The sequence below is a fragment of the Drosophila mojavensis genome, unplaced genomic scaffold, assembly GCF_018153725.1.
Source record: "Drosophila mojavensis isolate 15081-1352.22 unplaced genomic scaffold, ASM1815372v1 contig_16, whole genome shotgun sequence".
NCBI classification, from domain to species: Eukaryota; Metazoa; Arthropoda; class Insecta; order Diptera; family Drosophilidae; genus Drosophila; species Drosophila mojavensis.
Window position 1 is genome coordinate 4,718,394 of NW_025318693.1, and position 15,130 is coordinate 4,733,523.

The 15,130-nt window shown below is 36.2% G+C and overlaps 3 protein-coding genes across 5 annotated transcripts; 1 reads left to right on the forward strand and 2 right to left on the reverse strand.

Annotated features, from left to right (window-relative positions):
* Positions 1-1,243: 1,243 nt before the first annotated feature.
* Positions 1,244-5,658, forward strand: LOC6573429 (ecdysteroid-regulated 16 kDa protein). 3 transcript variants are annotated; one of them, XM_015166922.3, is made up of 3 exons: positions 1,244-1,327; positions 4,946-5,050; positions 5,135-5,658. In XM_015166922.3, exons 2-3 carry the CDS (start codon positions 4,966-4,968, stop codon positions 5,527-5,529), a joined length of 480 nt encoding a protein of 159 aa, XP_015022408.1. In that variant the 5' UTR covers positions 1,244-1,327; positions 4,946-4,965; the 3' UTR covers positions 5,530-5,658. The 3 variants fall into 3 exon arrangements, with proteins under 3 accessions (XP_015022408.1, XP_001999510.1, XP_043863312.1); XM_001999474.4 differs by lacking the exon at positions 1,244-1,327 and adding an exon at positions 3,766-3,864; XM_044007377.1 differs by lacking the exon at positions 1,244-1,327 and having other exon boundaries at positions 4,933-5,050.
* LOC6573428 (neuropeptide CCHamide-1) lies at positions 5,542-12,647 on the reverse strand. The gene is made up of 4 exons (XM_001999473.4): positions 12,363-12,647; positions 7,930-7,965; positions 7,811-7,857; positions 5,542-6,654 (listed from the first exon to the last, which is right to left on the reverse strand). The coding sequence occupies exons 1-4, from the start codon at positions 12,424-12,426 to the stop codon at positions 6,259-6,261; spliced, it is 543 nt and encodes a 180-aa protein (XP_001999509.2). The 5' UTR covers positions 12,427-12,647; the 3' UTR covers positions 5,542-6,258.
* A 258-nt stretch (positions 12,648-12,905) lies between these two features.
* LOC6573427 (10 kDa heat shock protein, mitochondrial) lies at positions 12,906-13,737 on the reverse strand. Its single transcript, XM_001999472.4, has 2 exons — positions 13,641-13,737; positions 12,906-13,505 (listed from the first exon to the last, which is right to left on the reverse strand). The coding sequence occupies exon 2, from the start codon at positions 13,502-13,504 to the stop codon at positions 13,196-13,198; it is 309 nt and encodes a 102-aa protein (XP_001999508.1). The 5' UTR covers position 13,505; positions 13,641-13,737; the 3' UTR covers positions 12,906-13,195.
* Between the last annotated feature and the right edge of the window lie 1,393 nt (positions 13,738-15,130).

Genomic DNA, 15,130 nt, shown 5'->3' on the forward strand with positions numbered 1-15,130 from the left:
TGAGCTTGTGTTTTATTTTATTGATTTATAAAAACATACTGTTTGCAAAATATATTGTAGTATTAAAGCGACTCTTGACGTTAACGCAAAATGGAGCAACGTGAGCGCAAGTGCACTGCTTGAAATCAGTTGCACTGCTTAGTGGAGTGCAACGGCGCAGTGATATTTCCAATTGGAGCGATTGGCAAAAGGTTCCTATAAAATAAGTTATAAGATATATTGATTATATTCAAGTAAAATTATAAAAAATTTATCTCAATAAATTTACATAAAACAGTACTAAGAAAATGTACAGCAACTTAGATTCCCTTCGAAATTAATTTCTTGTTAAGTTTTACAAAATGCTTAAATTCTAAATCAGTTATATTTAGACATTAAGTCGCTTATACTAAATAAGTTTTTTTGTCTGTGCAATGACCGCACGCACACTCACACAATAGACTGTTGCTTTTGCAATTGTGAGTGAAGTGCTTAATATGTGACAAAAGACCGGATATATTCAATTCTGTGACCTGCGTAGCCTGCGCAGAAAACGTAATGATCAGCTATGATATACCCTGTGTAAAAATATTACAACTGAACTACAATCTTTTGACTAGAATAATTTGACTAGCATAAATGAGTAAATTTCAGTTAGCAAATGTTAACAATATTCTCTATGTGTGCATACACCTTTTACAAACTAAATGTTTACAGGGTATAGCGATAACAAGGAAAATATTGTGTAAAGTGTGTAAAACGGCGACAAAAACAACTTCGGTTAAACCGGCTCAGTCGCTTTTCATCAACTACAACAGCAGCAAAACAAGTAGGAGAGCGCTAGCAGGGAGTACACGACTAGACTATACCCTCCATTCTTGCACTTTGGTAGGCAAACAATAATCAACATCAGACAAAGTTCATTCAGTGAATTTTGCATATATATATGCTATATAAAAATATATATTTTTAATAAATTTTTACTGTATATATTTTAAAATGTATTTTCTTACCAAATGTGTGCTATAACAAATTTATATAAATGATATAAATTCATATAAATATTTAAAATTTACTTAATTGATTTATTAATTTATTGATTGATCTGACAGATGGGCATTGTCTTCTTCTGCCTGTTGCGTAGATTGGCCTGTAAACGATATACCCTCTTTATCCACTTTCAATGGTAGCTGATTGCACAGAGCCCATAGACATCGTTCAGTCTGTCTGTCTGTCTGTCTGTCTGTGTCTGTGAAACTCTCAATGATTTCGCTTTCAGCTTTGGCTTTTCAGTTGCATCTCAAACTGTGATCGCAGCAGTCGCCCGAAGCCGAAGCACGCTGCCAGAGTGAGTATTGAAAATTTTATTCGCTTTTCCTCTGTGACTCGAACAGAACCGAACCAAACCGAGCCGAGCTGATCAGAGCAGAGCAAAGTTGAGCTGAGCTGAGTTGAGCTCACTTTCTAAATGCAAATGCTCGATCAGCTGCTTCTGTCTGCTCGCATTCACAAGTTGTGCACGACGTCAACGTCGTCATAGTCACGCCCCGAAGCCCCTGCCTGAAGCTTCCTGACTTCAAGTTAAGCTTAAAGTAATTCAATTCAATCTAAATGACATGCGCTGCATAATAATCATCCTCAGTTTTGAGTCATACAACAGTTTTACTATCTTAATACATTTGTTATCGCCCTTTAAGGCACACTGGAGAGCAATTAGGAAATGGAAAATGGTATTTTAGAAATATGTATTAAATTATTTGGATTGTAAAATTCTGAAAACGAGTTAAGAGAGAGAAAGTTGTTTTTTAGAGAACTGAAAGCTGAGTGGAAAATATCTAGAGCAAAACTGATTTAAAATTCTTACCTCAATTCATTAAACTATTATTGTTTAACCTAAACGTAAACAGAGAGTATTAATTAAATTAACATAAAGAAACAATATAAAAAAAAAAAACTGAAGAGCAACATATTTTAAAAATAATTGGGGGAAGCATTTTTGTTTTTAAATAAAAGTTTTACAGACATGCTTCAACATTTCAATTGATATGTGATTTAATTTAGAATTAAGAAATCAAAACCTAATTTTATTTTTCAAAAGCAAGTGTAGCTGAAAATGTAGTTTTTTAATTATTAATTTTTTAAAATTTTATTTATTTACTTTATTTTATTTATTTATTTTTTATTTATTTATTTTATGTTATTTTATTTTACTCTATTTTTTATTTGTGCAAATTGAGATGATTTAAAGTGGAAGACAAACAGTTTTTTAAAACAATTTTGTTGCAGGAGTAGAAAGTTAAAGAACTTTATTAGTGAGCAGCTTAACTGATATTTACTAATTTAATTTATAATTTAAATAATAAAAATAATCAAATAAAATTAGTTCGAACAAAATAAAAAATATTATGAAAAATATTATTCAAATAAATTTTGGCATATTTTATAAATAGCTTGTGACATTAACTTAATAATTCGTTATTGTTTAAGCTTTATATGCATGCACATAAAATCTAAATTATTATTATTCAATTCGAATTTTGCAAGGCTGAACTTGATGCCGAATTAAAAATGCCCTCAGCGAGTGTATAATAAAAAAAAAAATATCTCTTGAAAACATCAAAAAAGCTTGTCTAAAACCAGGAGAGTAAAGGGCCAGAGTAATTTTTGATGGGGCACTCAACGAACTGAAAGGTGTTTGCAGTAACAATAAATAAAGGCTTGGCGATCGGGCGTAACTGATTGCATTATACTTGTTCACGTGCCAATATATATATATAGATGCATATTCTTCAGCTTGACACGTAAGCCCTTCAATCCCTGAAACTTTCTTTTACAATTATAATATTACTACCAGAACTAATGAAAATGATTTGAAAGAGGTTAACTAATTGTAATAAATATATCTTAGCTCTGTATACAGCGCTCGTGTGTAACGCAAGAGACAAAACCAATATACTCTGCTCCCACTGCGAGCTGGTATAAAAAGCTTGTTTAGGTTTTTAGTATTTGAATTTACATTTAAAGTGCTTTTAGCCAACTATAAAAATTTGATTGATTTCCTTAATTGGGACGCATGTGAAATCTAAGAGATGCTATGAGGAGACTTTGCTTAGTATATGATATTTATGAGGACTTTCTAATAGACTAACTACAGATTACAACACTCAAACTTTAGCTATTTTATTTAGTTAGTTTATTTATTTATTTATTTATTTTTTTTGATCAGTCGAGAGTTCAGCTGAACAACTTGGGCATTGACCATGGTCAGCCATTAGCACTTCCCAGTTGTGTGCGAACCTTAATAGGCTTTAGGGAAGTACTTACTTGAGTTGCACTGTAATAGTGAGTGTGATATGAGCTCTGCTGTTCGCCGTTTCTGTTTGTCGAGTGCAAATTAACGCATCTAACAGATACACACAAATGGCTACAGTGGACAGTCGCCAAACAAGACCCAAGCCATGCCAAGTCAAGTGTAGCTCCAGTCAGTGCTCACAATGAGCTAATCAAGCCGACACTAGAACGTCACGGATGCCCCCACTTAGTGACCAATCCAGGCACGCATGCTAGCCACAATAAGCACTAAGCGATCAATTGCTCAAATTGCGTCTCCAGAGTCTCCGGCTCTGCTTGGCATGCCAGGCAGGCCCACCAGATAGACGGCAGATCGGCCGATTAGTCAGACGGCAGACAACGAACAATCGATACGATCTGCCCCAACTGGCCTCAGCTATATGTATCTCTGTATATAGTATCTGTCCGCCGCGACACTCGCTCAGTTGTCGCTCAGCAGTTGCGCGGACAGCTTGAAATAAACTGTCCAAAACTAATTAGCTGACAAGCCAAGGCAAAAAGCAAAAACAAAATACAGAAAAATCTAATTTGATTGTAAGTGTAATTTAAAGTTTACTTAACGAGCTGAAATTACTTAATTTAAAAAGATTAACTAAATGCTAAATGTGAGCCGAGTGTGTAACTGTAACAGTATCGAAACTGTATATTAAGCCAGTGTAATTTGTTGTTGCTCGTCAGTTATATAAATATATATGGATATTCGGTCGACCTTGGATATATATCTATATATATTTGCATAGTTTGAGTGTTGAAATATAGCAGTGCTCAAAATTAATTTGTAATTTCTTAACTTGCTAAAAATTTGAAATGTGAATATTACTTATTCAAGTGCTTAAATTAAAAAAATTGAAAATTATATCTCAGATAATATCATTTCAATTTCAAGTTGTTATCGAATTCGTAGGATATTAATATTAATATTAATAATTATTTTGTACTATGCAAATTGTTGTTTACTTATAATGACAATGTTTTTATTTAGCTTTGTCATTATAGACATTAAACAAATTTCAACTAAGTACCTATTTGACGATAGTGTCATTAGAATATCTTCAAGATACTTTCAACATTTACAGCTGAGTTTTAAGGTCTGTTAATTTCATTCGCAAAGTCTGCCATTTATAAATTTGTATATTTAATATTTATGCAAATATTTATTTTAGAGTATCTTTAAGATACTTTTTGTTGAGCACATATCTCATCAAGTATTATTTATAGAATTGCAATTTTTGGTTTGGTTTTTTTTTTTTTTTTTTTTTTTTTTTTTGTCTTACTGCTATCGAAATATCTTTGACCTAAACTTAAACTTAAATTTCGGCTACTTTACTGCAGTGGCATTGCTGTAACTCACAGATACTTGCACATTTCACCGCAGCTTCCACTCGGCGTCAGCTCAATTGCACAGTTTTTAAAGCTCAAGTCAAGGTCGATCTTTCGTGAGTAGCGCAAACATCGAACCGGTTTGAGTTGGACTTTTGTTTATTTAGTTTTTGCTGAGCCAAGCTTTTGGCCAGACTCGAAGCAGTAGTTGCACATCAATCACTCAGCCGAGCACGTCGCACACTCGCACTCGTTTACTAAAGGAAGAACAATCTCTCTTATTTTAATCAAATAGTTTCTTCACACTTTGGCAAAATGAGGTTCAACTCTGCATTGATTTTATTGGGCGCCGCAGTGATTGGCTTTGCCGCTGCCACCGATGTGAGGCCATGCCCGAAATGTGAGTAGAATCACAACGACCACGCCCACACACACACAGACACACACACCTAAACAAGCTAAATTGCTTCACCTCTTCAACTAGCCAAAGCACGTGCTCTGGGCCCCGATGAGGTCACCATATCGAACTGTCCCAAGAACAAGTGCATTCTGAAGCGCAACTCCGAGGCCAGCATCACGATGAAGATCAAGCCGGAGCGTGACTTTGCCGAGCTCACCTCCGATATACAGGGCATCATCCTGGATGTGCCGCTGCCCTTCCCCGGCTACTATGGCACCAGCGCCTGCCCGCACATCTACGACGCTTCGGGCGAGAACAAGGTGGGCTGCCCGCTGAAGGCCGGCGAGACGTATACGTACAAGAACAGCTTCAAGATACTGCCCGTCTATCCGACGGTCAGTCTGGAGATCCATTGGGGCCTCGGCGACAAGGAGGGCGATGCCGCCTGCTTCCAGATACCCGCCAAAATCAAGGCTTAGACGGAGATCAGATTGCTTTGCACTTTAGTTCATAAGCTTTATTTGTTACTATTAAAACGTGTTGTATGTATAGAATAATAGTTACTTTACTTTCGGTTAAGTACAATTTAAATTGATTATGAATTTGAATTCTGAATTTGGAATTCGTATATTTGATATATATTCAAAAATATTTGATTAATTGATCTAGGCAATATTGCGGCATCCAGCCAATGGCGCAATATTGTGCTCGCAAAGCGCAGAGAGGGAAGAAAACAAGAAATATGCATATAATGTGGTTATAATAATAATATTGATATTGTTATTGAAAGTATAAGTAATTGAAAACAAAAGCTTAAAATGTTTCTATCATTTACATTTAATGTTGCTTAATAATACAATAGATCATTCGCATTTAACGCTTAGCTCTTGCTAGCTGGCCGACGTGTCGTATACGCGATTCGCGTGCAGAAATCCCAAAGTTGTGATCGAAAACTTTTTATTTGCCATTTTGTTGTTGCTGTTTTTTTAATTTTTTTTTTTTTATTTTTAAATTTTTTAATTGGGGCGCAGCATGCAAAGATCACTTATCTGATGGAATAAATATCGTTTAATTGTTTTTGCTTAACTTCAGCTCAATTTGTTTATGCGTGTGGCTGTCTGTCTCTGTGTGTGAGTGTGTGTGTGTGTCTGTGTGTGTGTGTGTATCTGTGCCTCGTATACATGTTTTTCTCATTATTCGGTCAACGTTCACTTTGCAAGTTCAAAAAAGTCGGCAACCGGCAACATTTGCTGCTGCTGTTGTTGCTGCTGCTGCTCTGCCTCGGCCAATGCTTGCTGCAACTTGCGCCAGCTCTCGGCTGCATCGCTGGCATCGAACTGGCGCTGCATCTGGCGCAGCTGCAAGCGATGCTGCCGCAGCAGCTGCCTCCATTTTGCCTCGTTCACATCTCGATTGCGTTCGGCCGCGCTCGATTCGCTCGCTGAGGGCGTCAAAGCGGACGCAGCTTGGGGCAAGTTGTAGTTCTTCATGTTATTGTTGTCATTGTTGTTGTTGTTATTATTATTGTTGTTACTGTCATCGTCAATAGCATTCATATTGTTGTTGAAGAGCTGCTCAGCCAGGCTGTCGACCAGAGGTGTTGGCTACGGACGAATGGAGGAAAAGAAGAAGAAATTAGATATAGTTTTGCAACGAGTGACAGACAAGATAAAAGATATGGGGTTCTATTGTTATTTGGATGCCATCAGTTGCTTGGATTGGTTATTATTATATACTGAATAATATTGCAAGCTAATTATGACAAAGGTATATAAGAGGTAAGGCAAATGATCTCCATATATCTATATGTTACGATATTATTATAAAAACCAGATATCCTAAGCTCTCTTGTGTTCTTTTACCCTAAACCAACCAAAGTTAAAGGCTAGTCAAACAAGACTTTCGAATTTAGCAAACGAGGAGTAAATATTGGAATAGTTTGAGTATGTCAATAGTCAATAGCAAAAGTGAGAGATAGGCTCAAATAACTGAGTTCGATTCAAATTGCTGAGCTGAAACTGAAAGTTCAATTGATTGTTTAAAAAAGAAGAGACAAAGTCTAAGATTTCACGTCCCTAGCTCTTATGGATGCTGAGTTAGAGGTAAACAAGCGGCTCTGTCGAATGGGTTACTTAGGCAGATCCAAAAATATTTACATATAAGCAAATAAATAATAATGGGATCGTTGACTTGTTCTTCTGTCAGCAAAATGCATTTAAGCCAAATCCCATTTAATTTGAATTGGGGTTAGAAACAAGTTTTAAATGTGCTAAGCAAATATTTCAGAGTAATATTCAAGTGAATAAGTTAATGCAAAAATTCCATTAAATATATTAAATAAAGCAATAAAACTTTGAAACACAGCTCAGAACAAAGACTTAAGAGTCGAATATGAATTCTAGCATATAATTAATAGCTAAATATATATAAAGCTAAATATGTTAAAAAGTTTTTATAGTTGTATAGTTCATAATTTATTAACAGAAATGTCTATATTTAATAATTGTAATTAATTTTGGTTGTCGCTAATTATTTTAGCTAAGAGCCGCGACACCATAAAAAAAAAAAAAAAAAAAAAAAAAAAACATTTCCTGTCCCAATTAATATATCAATTGACACGCAGTCAAATTGCGGCATTTCAACTGGGTTATTTAGCTATAAATCCAGCTGAAGCTAAATGCTGCCGGATAAGATTAGCTCGATAATGGTGCTTTATGATGTGGCTCAACCTTTGTCAAATCATCGCAATGGGGAACTCACCTGCTTAGCTGCAATTGCTGCCCTGTTGCCCGAACGCTTGCCGTGAGCTATGCCAATCAGAGAGAGCGAGAGGGAGAGAGATATAGGATGATGCCACATAATGTCAGTTTACAACTTACCGCCCCAGCACGAGTGTCCAAATTCCAAACAGGAGCCTGCAAGCAACAGGGAAAGCAAAATAATGTGGACTTAATAAATCATCATCATTCCGGCAAGCCACTGAAGAGTTAAGCTATGCAAAGGAGTAAATTATGACAGAGCGCCACGAACTGGCCTCCACGAACTGCCCCGCTGCGCTGCACTGATCACAGCGGTACATGGAGTCTAGGCGTGGCTGTGTGGGCGTGGCAGCTGACTTAAAAAGTTAAGAATTGCCAAGAAGTTATGGCGGCTGCTGCGGTTTCCTGGTTTACATACATTTTTAATGTATTTGCCCTTTAGGCAGAGTATTTTAATGTAAAACATGAATCTGGCAATATATGGTGTGCACAGTGCTCAACAAACAATTATTTTGAAATTTTTTTAAATATTTACTTTCTTGTTCAATTATTCAATTAGAATTGGTTTTACTTATAAATATATTTTAGGGCATAAATTATAAATAATATAATTAATTTTGGGTATAAGCATTGTCATTCAAAAGTCCAAAAAGGCAAATGCTTGAGAGGTATAGATATATTTGTCGATAGCTGTACGTATATGCTTGAAGGCTATTTACTACCCCACTTGGCTGGGTTCTATATAGATTAATAGCTCTAGGACTGACATTGTAAAATTCAAGCATTACAAATGCCTTTTATCAGATATGATATATATAAATATTCATATTATAAATTTGATTGATTGATATATCTATGCAAATTTCATAATACTCATATCAATCTCAGCACATGATACGTGAATAGTCGTATATCAAATCAGACAAAGCTAACTAGAGAACTCTTTAAGAGTATTGTGTGTGCGCCTCGCCGCAGTACAGTAGTACTCCATTATGGTTGCCATGGAAGTGTTATATAATGCCGCGACCTGTGATAAATTTAGTCCATTACAAAGTCGTATGATATGGCACCTGTGTAATGTGTTGTTGAAAGCAGCTCTCAGCTGGCTGGAGAAGTGCTAAAACTAGATGCAGAGTGAGACAGAGACAGAGAGAGATAGAGGGAGGAAGAGAGAGGGCTGGAGTGTGAGGAGCTGTTATGCAGCTCAACGTAGATAGGGGAAGGACTATTATGCACTGTCCTTGATGCTGCAGTTCATTGTGTGGCCAAAAACTAATCGCACAAATGGATAGCCACGTCGACATGTCCACACAAAGGACTTTGGCTTGGCTCACATGTCACACAATGAGGCGTCAAAGAGTCAACATAAGAGCAGCTGCGACACTTGGATAAGTTTACGCAATCCATTCAAGAAGCAACAGCAGCAGCACCGGCAGCAGCAGCACCAGGAGCCGCCGGAGCAGCATTTCCTGGCAACAAAACGACGCAGCTGGGCCGCCCCTTCGTAAGTGTCCTTTGCGTAATCTCCTCCTGGCCAGTGCCAGGCACATTGATAACGGAAAAATCAACTTTGACTGTCCAAACAGAGCCGTCTATCATGCCATGAGCCATGTGCCATGAGCCGTTGGATGACTCTATCTATGAAGCCCTATTTAGCTGTTGCCAACGCCCGTTGTCGCCGCCATATGTCCGATGTGTAATCATTTGTCAATTACTTAAGCCATGGATTAATTGTGGCCAACCGCGCTATAGAGATAGCCCCCACTCAGGGATTTGGATGACGCGTCGGCGCTCAATCGAAAGGCTGTCATTAAATGGCCAAAGAGGACCCTTCTAAGCGCCTAATTAACGTGCCCAGCCACTTGACTGATGCACTGTGTCCAGTTGCTGTTGACGTTGGCGTTGCCATCGACCCTCTTCATTCCGACTAAAGCCAATTCCTTCCTTTTAATAGCCACACAAAAGTCGCACGTCTAAATTAAAAGTGTTACGCCATTGGGTAATAAAGCTATTTTTAAGTGTCCCGAAGTAAATGCGGACATAAAATTGTCATTTTTGACAGGGGAATCACCTCTTACGAGGCAGTTAAAAGAATATAAATATTCTAAGCTGTCTCATAAGCCAACCTGTTGAATGAATTGCTTCAGGTGTGATTTGGCTTTAGGTAAAATTTGAATTTTACAAATTATAAGTACTATGTATTTTATTCCCGTAACTATAAATGTAATTAGTGGTTTTTTTTTTTTTTTTTTTTTTTTTTTTTGTGGAAATGAGTAGGCGAATATTAATATGAAAAGTAATGGTTAAATTGCTTAGACGATTAATCAGTTAAGCAAATGAAAAGTTCTTGAATTTATCGCATTCTCCACTCTATTTAGAGCCACTTCTAATTGCCCAATATAGATCTATGAGCTGATAAGAGTAAGCTTACATCTAAAGAACTCAAAAATAGAATATTGCATAGTCTCTAGTCCCTCCAGACACATGGGCAATAGTAAATGCCTTTCCCATATGATGGAAATGCCTGCGCTAATCGCTCGCCTAATCTGTCATCCTGAACCTAGGCCAACCCAGCTAGTTTTCCATTATCTGAGACTCAGTTCAAAGGCCAGTGCCGACACAAGGGCTGCAATCTAAATTGTGGACACCATAGAGCTGAGGATAAGCATGGTCCGTATTAAGCCGCAAGCAACCACAACTGCAGTGGGCTGCAGGCGGTGGCACAGCTTGAGTGGTTCACACGACTCTTTTTTTTTTTTTTGTGCTTCGTCACCTGAAAGTGGAGCTGAAGCTATTGCTATTGCTGCTCCTATTGCTGTTGTTGTTGTTGTTGTTGTTGCTGTTATTTGGCACGCAATTTGGATTAATTTACGACTGCAATTAAAATCGCTGGGGCATTTGCAGGCATTTTGTATACCGTTGCCGTGTGACAATCGACGCAGTTGACGCCGCGACGCGTCGCGACGTAACGAAAAATTATAGCAAATATGCCTGATGGGCGTGCCAACTAATGGGCGTGGCACAACTTGATCAAAGAGCAACGGGAAAATGTGCATAAAATAGATAATGCGCATTACAATTTGCAAAAAAAAAGCAACAAAAACAAAAAAAAAAAGGGGAATGGAAGAACAAGAACAACATAATATTAACAGCAATATGTGTTAATCAGGTAGTTGGTGGTTCTTGCTTTTATGGCCGACACCACATATTATTGTGGGAAATTCTAAGAAGGCTTTTCCAATGACGCATGGTCAGCGCTAGTTTTGTCATGTTGCTGTTATTAAATATGTACTACGTACAGGTTTTACTAAAATGCAATGGTGTAATGATAATCCGCCTCTTGAGTCGAACAATGCTAAATTCTGATATAATTGAAATTATGATCCATTATGCATTATGATCAATATAATTCTATTGCACAAAACTTGCTGATATTTAAAGATAATTTCTAGTTTCCCCCTCCTTCTCTTTGCTGACCTACATAGAGTGGAGGTAGCCGATAACAATTAGGGCAAGCGTCATTAAAACTCACGCTAGCTATGCAGCCAGCACTAACCTCTATAACTCAACTGTATAGTGGATTTTTTTTTAAATAATTGATTTAATTAAAGCTTGCAATTTCATCAGACAGTTCTATAATTAATTAATAAGCGGGTTTATTAAGAGCAACGGTAAAACTCAGAGGACAAGCCACAAAAGATGCAAGTGCATTTTTATAGCATACTTTTAGGCTGATCCGTTTTTGGCTAGCTATAAAATTGCATTGATTAAGAATTTTTAACTATTCGATAGGCATATATTTTTGACTTCAAATAAATCATTTGATCCAACCCCAATGACTTTAGCTTAGTTTAGATTTATGAATTTATTAGCTTTACTAGTTTTACTATCAGCAAAAAGATAATGCAGAAATGCTTCAAAATGAATAGAAAATATAATGTATATTAATATATTAATTATTAATAAGTTTATTATATTTATATTATTTTCCATGAAATATAATATATATTAATAATTAACGTATGTTCTATATATACATATATTATTTAAATATTAATATATATTATATTTCATGAAAAAATATTTCAAACTTTATATGAATTATAATATATGACTACATATATTAAATTAAAAAAAAAAAAAAAGCTGAAAATTTCTGAAAAGTTCGAACAATTCAAAATATCTGAATATGTTTCTATAACGTTATATATATAAAATTACCCAGGAAGAAAAATATGTTTTTTGATTAAACTAGTTATGTAAATTCAAAATGAAACAAAAAATTGTTTGTGAATATTAATGAATAAAATACATTTGTTAATTGATTTTTCTTTGATTTATATAACAAATATAAATTTCGAATATATTCTTTTATATATACATGTTCATAATTTGGGCTACATTTTCTTTCCTACTTTCAAAAATGTATTTGTGGTAAATTCAAAAAGGCTTTGATTTGAAATAGAAAAACAAATTACGATATAAATACTATACAAAGTGTGTGTCAATACTTATTTGGGATTTCCTATGGAACTTTTTTTTTTGTACTTTACCTGTCACAAGCGTAAAGAGGACCAGAAATACAAAGATAGTCCAACTAAATTTCTGGCAGCACATTTTCAGATCGAAGTGAGCACGTTTTAAACTGGCAAAGGGAATTTGTAAGATATCAACTGTGGCCCGCTTTCAACTTCACTTTTAATGCACTGGCGATAAAAAACTTTGTGCAACAGTTGCGCTGTGTAGGTGTTCTGTGATGCAGATGTAAACTGGAATGCGTGTGCTCGAAACACTTTTCGAATTGGCAGCAAAATGCGTTAGACGTGCGCCTTTTATAGCTCGACCCGTGCACAATATATACAACAGAGAGCCGTTACGGCAATGAGATAACGACAGCCAATGCGAGCGTCCACACACGAAGCAGCTGGGCCAGACGAAGGACGACGATGGCAACGCCGCCAACGCACGACCGACGCAACGCCGCCAATGAGCGTTGCGTTCCGTTCCGTTACGTTGCGAGGACCAGCAACAGGCTGATATGGGGGACATAGGGGTTAGACCGCGTGCTCGAGCCCGACCAAAAGGAAAAGCTTTCATTTTAATGCTCTTTAAAGAAAAAACGCAATCTGAACAATTGTTTATTGTCACATCCTAAAATAGCTGTGTAAGTCGCCTGTGATGTACCTGTGCTCCTGTATTATTAAGTGTAGTATTATTATTCAAGTGTTTAGCTACCAAATACAACATTTCATCAATCATTTAGTTTCGAACGCAGTGTGGGCTGTGTGAATTATATCTAAACTGTGTTATAAGTCCCCGATCTGTCTAAGTGTGCGTTGTTTCATGTAAAATAGGCCGATAGTCGATGCAGTGTATGTTTTTTGGCTTATTCCAGCTTGGCCAAGATGTCGCTTTCGCGGAATAGCACGTATTCGCGCTTATCATCCATGTCCACCTTGGTGCCGCCATATTTCGGCAAGAGCACACGGTCGCCCTCCTTGACGCCCACCGGCAAGTGTCCAGCACCAACGGGGTTACGTGCTCCGGGTCCCACAGCTACGACGACACCCTGCATCTCCTTGGGCACAGAGTCCTCTGGCAGCAAGATGCCTCCTGCTGTAGTGGTCTTTACCTCGGCGCGCAGTATTAAAATGCGGTCCAGCATTGGCACAACCTTCTTGATAACGTTAGCCATACTTTTGCAGGGCCAGAAAAAAAAAAGAAAAAGCAAAAAATTGAAAACCAAAAACGAATTTTTCCTCAAAAAGAAAAAAAAAAAAAGAAAAAAATTATAATAAAATATTTGTCACTATTTTTGCTAAAACTTTTACCTCAGGTTTTTTTTAAATAATTTTTTTTATTTTTTTATAATTTTTTTTTCAGCCGTTCACGTCGAGTGCTATAAACAGACTGAGCTATACGAGTTATACGGGAGGTAAGGAGCATTTCAATTACATGGCCTGTTCAGTTTCAAAATTTGTTTAGCCTACTATGATTTTGGTTCACCCTAAAAAATGCTCGTGTCCCTTTTAGCGTTCAGTGTAATTGTGTTGCAACAAACTTCAGTTACGCGCAATTGAATTATGTGTGAAACTAGTATAAGAACTTTCCTGTTATGTGTGTGTGTGTGTGTGTGTGTGTGTATGTATGTGTGAGCTTGTATGTGCTTACACATAATTCGTAGTTGTCTGAAATATTTTCATGGTATTTGCGCGTTGTTTTCATGAAATTCCCACGCTGCATGCGTCAGCGCCACCTGTTGGCGCTACTGCGCACTAACAACCATGTTTGTGTGAATGCGCGCGAAAATGCCCTTACGTACACGTATGTGTGTGTGTGTGTGTGTGTTTCTTCTTTGACTTCCCGACTAAATGATTGGGATGAAATCGGTGCTTTTTGTACTTCTAACTGTTATTGCTGACAACTTTTTGCCAGAATTTCGCTTTTTTGTTTCCCGAATTGCTCGTAAATCACAAAATTTCACACTCTCTACGTCATTTTGCGGGCGGCCCGTGTATCAGTGGGTGTGTCTATCTACATAGATATAAGTGTGTGTGAGTGTGTGGATCATTTGCTCTTTTTTTCTATTGGCTCGAAAGTATTTGTTAGTTCAATGTGACGTACACGAATGATATGTCAACGAAAGTGTTTAATGGGTATATTAACTATCGCTTGAAGTTTGTGGCGTTTACATGGATAACTTTCCTGATTTTTTTTTATTTGTAAATATGCAAGACTCTCAGCTTATTTACATACACGAATTCAATCTGTATTTAGTTCTATCTTTAAAAACAACATATATATATATATATATTTTTTTTTTTTTAAGGAGAGTTAAAGTTATTGCAAATAAGAAATTATCATTTGAATCATAATTATTGATAAATCTGTAATTGTTTTACTTAGCACATTTTTGATATACACTAAATAGCTTAATTATGAATGAAGAAGTTTTATTTTTTTGCAGATATACATATAAAGCTGTAAAGTACAAATAAACTTCTTCAGATTGAAGATTTACAATTTTTGCACAATACCATAAATAAAGATAAATACTTTATTAATTACTCTAAGTCAGTCTCGGTAAATAATGGATCTCAAAATATTTGGAATAAAAATGCTATAATATATAAAACTTCTTGTAGTAACTTACCAGATATTTACAAAAAATTAAAGCCAAATCAATATGTGTCATATAATTATGTTTATTATTTTATCAACAAACAAAAATATATTTTTTCAATACTCCACAAAGTATTTAGTATTTATTATATTGTGAGCGTGCTTTTGGTATATATAATAAATAAATAATGAAGCTTAG

What these genes read in the sequence shown, in the direction of transcription:
- LOC6573429 (XM_015166922.3), top strand. Translation starts at nt 4,966, where the DNA reads ATGAGGTTCAACTCTGCATTGATTTTATTGGGCGCCGCAGTGATTGGC. An exon ending in TGTGAGGCCATGCCCGAAAT is followed by an intron (nt 5,051 to 5,134) that starts GTGAGTAGAATC and finishes CTCTTCAACTAG; the next exon opens with CCAAAGCACGTGCTCTGGGC.
- LOC6573428 (XM_001999473.4), bottom strand. Translation starts at nt 12,426, where the DNA reads ATGTGCTGCCAGAAATTTAGTTGGACTATCTTTGTATTTCTGGTCCTC. An exon ending in CCTCTTTACGCTTGTGACAG is followed by an intron (nt 7,966 to 12,362) that starts GTAAAGTACAAA and finishes TGTTGCTTGCAG; the next exon opens with GCTCCTGTTTGGAATTTGGA. An exon ending in CAGCAATTGCAGCTAAGCAG is followed by an intron (nt 6,655 to 7,810) that starts GTGAGTTCCCCA and finishes ATTCGTCCGTAG; the next exon opens with CCAACACCTCTGGTCGACAG.
- LOC6573427 (XM_001999472.4), bottom strand. Translation starts at nt 13,504, where the DNA reads ATGGCTAACGTTATCAAGAAGGTTGTGCCAATGCTGGACCGCATTTTA.